This window comes from Saccopteryx bilineata, chromosome 1, assembly GCF_036850765.1.
Source record: "Saccopteryx bilineata isolate mSacBil1 chromosome 1, mSacBil1_pri_phased_curated, whole genome shotgun sequence".
NCBI classification, from domain to species: Eukaryota; Metazoa; Chordata; class Mammalia; order Chiroptera; family Emballonuridae; genus Saccopteryx; species Saccopteryx bilineata.
In genome coordinates, this window is record NC_089490.1 from 260,268,258 (window position 1) to 260,278,526 (window position 10,269).

Here is a 10,269-nt window from a genome sequence, read left to right on the forward strand (position 1 = left end):
AAAGAAAGCAATCTGAATGTCAACAGAATGATTGAACCCATTATAGTACACTATGGAATGTAATATCCAAATACAGGTACAGTCTATACATGGTGAAAGGAACTGCTGAGCATGTAGAACAATCCTGTTCTTTAAAACCTCCACAACAATTTACATACATGTTTGTTTATGGAAGTCAGGAAAGGATACATCCCAAACTGTTGATATCCTTCAGGTGTATGGGATTGAGATGGAGAAAAGTAAGGGAAAGGGTAAAATAAACTTTTTAAAGACACTTGTATGTTTAAGGAGCCTTTTTATTTTCTCAACAAATAAACAAAAAGTGAAGTAGGTTTAGAATATAAAGTTTTAATTCTTCCAAGTTAAAAAGTTGATACTAAATTTGATAACTTAATAAATTGTGGTAAAAGTAGATTTTAAGAATTATGGCAACAACCAGAAGAAAGAGAAAACAGGAGGACTAGGGATAAGGTGGCAGACTTTTACTTAAATAGAACAAGACAGCAGATTCTCCAAGATAAAGGCTTATGTGCAGTATGCCCGGTGAAGTAAGGGTTAAGAATGCCTTCACAATCTCAGTAATTCAAATTAATAAAAAGCCAGGTACATAAAACATGAACCATATAAGCAACAATTATATATATTAGCTGGGTCCCATTAACTGAAAGCACTTTTTATATTCTATATTCCCCACATATCTTTAAGACACCTTTTAAGGTACCTAGAGTAGGAAGTAGTCACATTTAAATCAATTAAGGTATAAGAAGTAAAAAGGACCAAAGCTTTATTTAAAGTAAGTAAATGTAACATAATATATACAGATAGCACATGGTGCCAATTGTACTTGCATCTATTACAGCACTCCAAATTGTTTACAAGTTACACCTTTGCCTTGGCTAAATCTTGAACTAGTGCAGAATTCAGCAGTGCTAGAGTGCTGATCTTAGCATGCTTAGATGTGGCATACTTGTTCTTGATAGTCTGGAAGAGAAAAGCATAGTAATTATGAAGGAAAAGAGGAAAACAAGATCCAGTGATGCAGATACTCATGCAAATGATCAAGTCCTTAAAAATAAGCTATTCATTTGCAGGCATGAAATCTTAATTATTTTCACTTTCCCCACAATGTCCTGAGGTGTCACTAATTGACTTACCATGTGCTTTGTAAGCCCACGATTCACCATGACTATATTCTTAGCGAAGTGTTGCATAACAAGAAGAAGGGATTCTTCAGTGTATGACAAGTAATGCTGCAGAACTGGTGTCTAAGACAAGAATTGTTAAAAATGCTCGTCTATAATAGTTTTCAGAAAATTTATAGATGTTATTCAAGGGTAGGGTAGGGAGATGGATACTGTATGATTGATAATAATTGCAATTTAAAACAAGCTTAAGACCCTTCTTCCCTAGGCACTCTTCTTTGATGCTTCTTTGGGATACACTGATGTGCTCAACCGATACACTTTTCTGATTGCTGACTTGTCCACCCCCGATGTAGACTCAAAATTTCCTGGGGACCACTTTTTCATTCATAGTTCTATTCCTTGACCTAGGGTACCACATGGAACTTAAAAATACTTGAGTCAATGAATATGAATCAATCAACTTCTAGTATTTGACCTGCCTGAACTTCTCCATCTCTCAAGAGTAGCAGCTGCTCTGCCTTTCTCAAAGGGATATAGAAAGATGAAATCAGGTGATGAAATGAAAGCATTCTTTGAAGACATCACAAACATCACATCATTTTAAATCACTCCCTCCATAGATGCCATATTTAGAAACCATTTGAACTGTTTTTTAATGAAACCAGTCCTGTATTATTTACAATTTAAAAGCTTAGAGCAATGTAGGTCTATGGGACAGAACTTACCCATTCACCATTATCGAGAATCTTCAGTGCTAAACAAAAAGCTCCTGCCGCAATCTGAGAAGGAGGAAAGTGCACCATTTCGTAGTCTAACATACTTAGTTCCATCAGGTATTTGGCCAAAGTATGTTGCTCCACATCAACCTGGAACCAAATTCACTCACAGGTCACTGAGCTTTTGTCAGAAAACTTTGCCTTGGCAATAACCAATATGTCCACAACTGTAACTACAAATGTCAAGAAACTCTCAAGTGCTATTGCCCACAGAAGACCTTAATATTAACATACAGCCTGACTGGAAATAATATGTTTATCCCTTCCCCATGTAGTTAGGTTTAAGTCAGTTAAATTATATCTACTTGGTCAGCAGTATTCTCTAATGTAACACACCAAAGGTTTCTCAAGAGATCGATACCTCTGCAATTTTAGATGCTCTGCGAAGGAAATGCAGGGGTAGAGGGCGACCCACACAAAAATTTAAAGCTCTCAGAATCTTCATTTCCATCTGTCTGATTTGGAGCTTAGTGTAAGTGTTGTCAGTCACAAAGGCAAAGTCACCGATTTCTGGAGGGTACATTTCTTCATATTTGCTCGCAATAAACATAGCGGTGACACCGACCAGCTGCAGCATCTTCTTGGGCACAGGATTATTCTGCATGGGAATTTCAACTGGATAAATAAGTAATGTTTTTGAAAATACATATTATACAGATTATGAAAGAGACGGGGAGACATGCTCCAAGAACAAAATCTCTGATAACCTTATTCCCAAAACAGATTTGAGCTGAAAAGATCTGTTGCTTTCTGACTCAGCTAGTACCCTGGAATGGAGAACCCTCAATTACTTACTTATGCTCACCTGCATGAACCGATCAATAATGGAAACAGTCATGTACATGGTCTCCTGCAGTAACCTGAATTTCATTTGAACCTGTACCAGCCAATCAATTAGGATGGCTCTCATGTTTCCAGTGACTTCACGACCCAGTAGGTATTTTGGTTTGACTGCTTGCTCTTCCTGTGAAAGAAGTGCTAATTATTATTAGAAGCAAGGCTCAATGTGATATTTCTGACCAGAAATATTTGTCATCACAGAATAGTTCTTAAGCATTTAAGTCCTTAATTCAATTAATCATATGGTCACTACAAACAGCTCTATCACTGAAAAAAAAAAACCCCCAAAACAAAAAACCATAAACAAAACAAAACATGCAAACATTAAGTAGGACAGTGTGATGTTTTTCATATTGGCAGATCTTATATTCAATTCACCATCGCTGCTACTGCCTCACACTCTGTACCCACTTCTTCCCACCTAAGACTCTAACCCAGAACCTGAGTTTTAAAAAACAAAAACAAAACAAAATAGCAGTAGCTCTCAGATCAGCTGGAACCCATGTGCTACTATTCTCTTGTCCTGGAGTGTAACCCCCAAAACACCATAGATAAGGAGAATGAACCATCAAGGACCAGCACACACATCTGCAAAATCCACTCCTCCAAAGTTAGAACATGAACTTTAAAAAGGGAGAAGAAACCCAAAGCAGAAAGCTGGTCTGGGCAAGAAAGCCATCTTGCAGAATAACTGTAGAAATGTAAATGTCCCAAAGAAATAGGCAAGAGACTGAAGATGTTAATGTCAAGAGAAGAGCATGCATTATAAAAACCTGGGCAAATCTGATAACTGTATAGCTTATGTTGGTAGCATACAGAACCCTTACTTTTTTGGGGGCGGGAAGGCAGACAAATGCCACTAATGCAAAGTTTCAGAAATAGGATGAAATAAAACAGAAAACCTTTAGATTTTGAGTGTACTCTCTTCTTGAACACAAAGAATAGTTTCCCTGATATCACATGCACAGGGAATCAGCCACATTGAATCAAAATGCTTTGTGTTGGGGCTAGCTATAGTTTTCCAACATATTCTTTACCATCTACCTCCTGACTGTTAGCCTCCTTAAACCCAGAGTTTGGGACTTGCCAACTTCTATCACTTTCACTTTGAACTTTACCTGTTCAAAATGGCATATAAATAAGACTTCATGGGTTTGTTGATATATATATATATATGTTGGTATTCCGTGAAGCAGAATTTTTTTTTTTTTTTTCAATTTCTCTGAAGCCGGAAACGGGGAGAGACAGACTCCCGCATGCGCCCGACCGGGATCCAATGGCACGCCCACCAGGGGCAATGCTCTGCCCCTCCGGGGTGTCGCTCTACGGCGACCAGAGCCACTCTAGCGCCTGGGGCAGAGGACAAGGAGCCATCCCCAGCGCTCGGGCCATCTTTGCTCCAATGGAGCCTTGGCTGCGGGAGGGGAAGAGAGAGACAGAGAGGAAGCGGGGGGGGGGGGGGTGTGGAGAAGCAAATGGGTGCTTCTATGTGCTCTGGCCGTAAATTGAACCCGGGACCTCTGCACGCCAGGCCGACGCTCTACCGCTGAGCCAACCGGCCAGGGCCCGTGAAGCAGAATTTGAAAGTGGAATCTACTGTTAATAAATGTTTTTCTTGCATCCTGCCTAAATTACTGTAAACTGTTAATGGAAAATATCTTTAATAAATCTAGATGCAGTTTAAAAAAACAAAACAAAGATTCTTATCAAACTACCGACCTCAAGTTGTCTCAGATAGGTATAGATATCTTTCACATATTCACTACAAAGGTTTGGATCAGCTCCATCTTCTGCATCCACATCACTCAGTGCAAGAATTACATCAGAGAAAGCCTGACACAGATATTCTTCTGCAGGGGCACAGCCAGACGTTTCCATTGGGCTTGGAGAGGGCGTATCAACCTTGAAACAGAGAGACCTTTTGAACTAATAGCAAAGAGGAGCATACAATCTAGGAATAAAGATCAGATTATTGGTACCAACTCAAGAGACCATTTGCTAAAATAATCATGTAATTCATTTCCTTAAAATAAAAGTTACCATTTAAAAAAATTTATTTCTTTAGAAAGTAATTAATATAAAACATGAAATGCCAACTTGACTGAGCAAAAGTGAAGTCAGCAGAATGTAAATGCTAACAGGTAAAACAGAGAAGCAAATGAATTCAAATTCTGGATGTTCCACTAAAGGAAACTGATAAGTAATGTTTGTCAGTGTCCTGTGAAGTTAATTAAAATGAATGACAAGTCAGTCTTTCATCTTTACTTCAAAACACAGACTTCCTGTCACTGTTTAAAAGAACACAAGTTCTGCCCTGGCCGGTTGGCTCAGCGGTAGAGCGTCGGCCTAGCGTGCGGAGGACCCGGGTTCGATTCCCGGCCAGGGCACACAGGAGAAGCACCCATTTGCTTCTCCACCCCTCCGCCGCGCTTTCCCTCTCTGTCTCTCTCTTCCCCTCCCGCAGCCAAGGCTCCATTGGAGCAAAGATGGCCCGGGCGCTGGGGATGGCTCTGTGGCCTCTGCCCCAGGCGCTAGAGTGGCTCTGGTCGCAACATGGCGATGCCCAGGATGGGCAGAGCGTCGCCCCTGGTGGGCGTGCCGGGTGGATCCCGGTCGGGCGCATGCGGGAGTCTGTCTGACTGTCTCTCCCTGTTTCCAGCTTCAGAAAAATGAAAAAAAAAAAAAGAAAAAAAAAAAAAAAAAAGAACACAAGTTCTATCCTGACTACTAATTATTAACTGGTTTCATTATCCATTTCCTTCAAACTCCAGTTGCCTCATTATTCATCACTATGGATTTTCTTCAAGCCATGCTCTGTGTTAGGCACTGACTTTATAATGTGCAAAAGGGCTTTGGTTTTAGAAGTACTGTATTTCCCCATGTATAAGATGCTCCCATGTTTAAGATGCACCTTAATTTTGGGGCCCAAAATCTGAAAAAACATGTATTCCATAAAGTTATTGAACTCAAGTTTTATTCATCATAAAATTCATACAACTCATCACTGTCAAAACTCCCATCCAAAAAAAAAAAAAAAAAAAAACCCAACAAAAAACAAAAAAACCCCTCCCATCCAATAGCTTGTCCTCATCTGTGTCTGATGACAAATCACTGTCTTCAACAATGAGTGCAAAAACAAGCGCCAAAAAGCGGGAAGTGCAAGGTAAAAAAACTATATCCACTGTATAAGACGCATCCAGTTTTTAGACTCCAATTTTTTTTTTTTTTTACAGAGACAGAGAGTCAGAGAGAGGGATAGTTAGGGAAAGACAGAAAGTAACGGAGAGAGATGAGGAACATCAATCATTGGTTTTCCGTTGCATCAGTGATTACTTTCTCATACGTGCCTTGACCGCAGGCCTTCAGCAGACTGAGTAACCCCTTGCTCAAGCCAGTGACCTTGGGTCCACGCTGGTGGGCTTTGCTCAAACCATTTGAGCCCACGCTCAAGCTGGAGACCTCGGGGTCTCCAACCTGGGTCCTCCACATCCCAGTCCAACACTCTATCCACTGCGCCACCGCCTGGTCAGGCGAGATCCCAAATTTTTTGAAAAAAATGTGCGTTTTATACACGGGGAAATACGGAAAATGAAGGAGAGTGATTCCAGGAACAATGGCTGGAGTGGGGAAGTTAGGCAAAACTTCAGGAGTTGATATCTGAAATGTTTTGAAGGATGAAAAGATTAGCTAAATGAAAGAAAGTGGGAAAGGCATTTTTAACTAGTGTGAAAGCAAAAGTGGCCCTGGCAGGCTGGCTCAGCAGTAGAGCGTTGGCCCATCGTATGGAAGTCCTGGGTTTGATTACCAGTCAGGGCACACAGAAGAAGCGAACATCTGATTCTCTACCCCTCCTCCTACAGCCATGGCTCGAATGAGCAAGCTGGCCCCCAGTGCTGAGGATGCCTCCATGACCTCGCTTCAGGTGCTAAAACAGCTTGGCTGCCTAGCAATGGAGCAGCAGCCCCAGATGGGGAGAGTATCAGCCCCAGACAGGGGTTGCAGGGTGGATCCTGGTCAGGGTGCATGCAGGAGTCTGTCTCTCTACTTCACTGCCTCTCATTGATTAAAAATAAAATTAAATTAAAGAAAAAAAAAAAAAGCACGGGCAAGAATCAGTATGGGACTTTCAAGGAACCTCAGGTAGTTTGGTATGGCCAATTAAAGAAGGCATGCTACAGACTGATTTGGCAGTGGCGCAGTGAATAGAGCATGGGACTGGGATGCAGAGGACCCAGGTTTGAAACCTTGAGGTCGTCAGCTTGAGCCCAAGGTTGCTGGCTTGAGCAAGTGTCACTCGCGCTGCTGTAGCCCCCTGGTCAAGGCACATATGAACAACTAAGGTGCCACGATGAAGAATTGATGCTTCTCATCTCTCTCCCTTCCTGTCTGTCCCTATCTGTCTCTCAAAAAAAGAAAAACAAAACAAAACAAAAAACTGCATGCTACAGGTTTCATGGGTTATGTCCAGAATGTCTATACTAACTAAGGCAATATAGCCTTAAATCTAACACCCTTAGATATATGAAGCCAGACTGGATGACTTTTGCAGATTTTCCCAACTGGTTTTACCAAGTATTTAAAATGAAAGCTTCAGAATGCAGTTCATTATAATTTCAACAAAGCAGCCTCTTCCAGAAGGCCTGATTTTCCTTCAGAGTAGATACATTTACCTGATACTTAATAGAAAGTTCTTGGTTTTTAAGGCTGTTAATTAACTCACCTTACCTACTCTCTGAAGAGCTACATTTTCTTTCTGCTTTATACTGTTACATGTTAGAGGCTTTTAAATTATTCATATTAGTGAGTAAAAAAGATTCAAGAGAACATTTTGTGTTTCAGTCAATAAATTCTGGTCAGAGATGGCTTGTACCAAAGACAGTTCAATCTTTGGTCCAGGCAGCTACTTCCTCAATACCATCAACAAAGTGATTAAAAGCATAAGTTCTGCCTGACCAGGCGGTGGCGCAGTGGATAGAGTATCAGACTGGGATGCGGAGGACCCAGGTTCAAGACCTTGAGACCGCCAGCTTGAGTGTGGGCTCATCTGGTTTGAGAAAGCTCACCAGCTTGGACCCAAGGTCGCTGGCTTGAGCAAGGGGTTACTCGGTCTGCTGAAGGCCCATGGCCAAGGCACATATAAGAAAGCAATCAATGAACAACTAAGGTGTCGCAATGAAAAACTGATAATTGATGCTTCTCATCTCTCTCCGTTCCTGTCTGTCTGTCCCTATCTATCCCTCTCTCTGTCTCTGTCAAAAAAAAAAAAAAAAAAGCTAAGTTCTGAAGTCAGACAAGCCTGGGTTTGAATCTAATATGTGCCACTGATTAGAAATGACTCTAGAACAGGGGTCCCCAAACTTTTTACACAGGGGGCCAGTTCACTGTCCCTCAGACTGTTGGAGGGCCGGACTATAAAAAAAAACTATGAACAAATCCCTATGCACACTGCACATATCTTATTTTAAAGTAAAAAAACAAAATGGGAACAAATACAATATTTAAAATAAAGAACAAGTAAATTTAAATCAACAAACCGGCCAGTATTTCAATGGGAACTATGCTCCTCTCACTGACCACCAATGAAAGAGGTGCCCCTTCCGGAAGTGCGGCGGATAAATGGCCTCAGGGGGCCGCATGCAGCCCGCTGGCCGTAGTTTGGGGACCCCTGCTCTAGAACATACTTAATACTTCTCTAAGCCGTTCTTTACAAAGCAGAAATAATAATACAAGCTAAGAGAGTATAAGATTATGTGAGTTAATATCTTTAAAGTGCTTAGCAGAGTACTAAATGTTACTACAATTACTATTTATTCAAAAGCTATTCCATGTATTAGAGTAAACTGAAGTTCTATAAGAAGCAATCAACAGACTTTAAAATAGTAAAAATAAGTTTACCAAAATAGGCTCTGGAGAAAGTTTTTCTTCTTTAACAGGTTCAGGTTCTGGCTTCGGAACCGGTTCCGGCTCAGGCTTGCGTACCTTTTCGGGACGTTTTGGTAGTACTTTAGCATTAACTTTTCCAGCAGCTAAAGTTTTTGCTTCCTGTGGATGAATGGGAGAGAATGGAATGTTTCTCCATCCAAGGTCACAGTTAGGTGGACTTTTACAGGTAAGTTGGATCAGGAAGATAGTTACCTTTTTCAGAGGCAGTTTGGCCTGTGGCTGTTCACTGACTTTGTTACCGATGTCTCCAAGAGCTGTTCTTGACCTCAGTCCGGCCTTGGAGGCTGCAGCAGTGGCCACAGGCACGCGCTTTGCGCCTGCCATACTGATATTCGCCTTATTTTCAGCAATAATTTTCGTGTTCTGAAAGAAGCAAGACCTCCTTGAGAGATGGCCAAGCCAGGTTAGAGTAAGTCAAGGGTTAAGAAGACGGCTGTGAACCAGGGGAAACCCGGGTGGCAGGATCTACACTAAGACTGTGACAAGTCCGTTTCCTCCAAGAACCTCTCCACTCCCAGGTAGAGGGATTGCCCATTTAGTTACAGCTGGCTCTGAAATACCACGAATTTACATTTGAAAGGTAATCAAAAAGATTTTCAATTGCCAGCACCTTCTTTCTCTCGGAGGAGGGAATCAACGCAGGTGATGGAAGCCCACACAGGTGGCCTACATCACCTTTTGGGAAAGGTTTCCCATTGACACCTCTACCTATCTCCCCCCCCCCCCCCCCACCATATCCAAAGTTCCTCCAGATCCTCTGTCACCTTCCTCTCCGTCGGTCAGACTCCAAATTCCCCCACCATGCCAGGGGCCCAAGGACACCCCATCTTCCACCCAAAATCTTTGCCCTGTGCTCCTGTCGGGGGGGGGGGGGATGGGTAACTCTGGCAATCGAGATAGAGAACACGCAGCGAGAAAGGCCGCGTTTGTTCACCGTCCGCAGCCGCTCACCCTGGATATCCGGAGCGCCATGGCTTCTTCTTCTCCAGGCAGCACCTTAGTGAGCAAAGGCAGAAAACAGGAGCCCCGCGGAGCCGGGGACCTGAAACCAACACAGCTCAACAGCCGTTCCTCCGCAGCACGCTGGGAGACCCAGGGTCCAGCCTCAGATTTAAACCCCGCGCCGCTCCTTCCTTATTGGCCTGTTCGTGGCACTCGCTCCCTTCCCATTGGCGGCTGCCGGTTCCCCGAGAATGCGTTTCCAGGGCGATCCCGCGACGGAGTTCGAGAGGGGGCGGAGCCAGGTCGAGTTTTCGTGGGCTGTGCGGAGGCGGTCCCGTGGCTCCGCGGCTGCGCTTTCGGGCATTGGTGGCGGTCACCTGGAGAGGCCCAGCGAGGCCAGGCCAGGAGAGCTTGTGCGCCACCTGAGGTAGCCGAGGGCACGGCCTTGTGGCGTTAGAAAAGTGACAGTGGAGCAGCCGCAGTTTGAGAAGCAATAGAAGCAGTAATGGCGCTAGGCCTACTTACTGGTACACACTTTTATATATATAGCCAGAAAGGCTTTGATATGTATTCTTTCATTTTATTTTTCCAACAGCACTCTGGAGAAACTGAAGCCCTGAGAA

General features: G+C 42.8%; 1 protein-coding gene across 1 annotated transcript; it reads right to left on the minus strand.

Moving 5' to 3' along the window:
• Positions 1-760: 760 nt before the first annotated feature.
• CCNB1 (cyclin B1) lies at positions 761-9,826 on the minus strand. Its single transcript, XM_066241979.1, has 9 exons — positions 9,656-9,826; positions 8,897-9,067; positions 8,657-8,803; positions 4,481-4,663; positions 2,727-2,885; positions 2,283-2,519; positions 1,871-2,011; positions 1,155-1,265; positions 761-981 (listed from the first exon to the last, which is right to left on the minus strand). The coding sequence occupies exons 1-9, from the start codon at positions 9,674-9,676 to the stop codon at positions 880-882; spliced, it is 1,272 nt and encodes a 423-aa protein (XP_066098076.1). The 5' UTR covers positions 9,677-9,826; the 3' UTR covers positions 761-879.
• Positions 9,827-10,269: the final 443 nt, after the last annotated feature.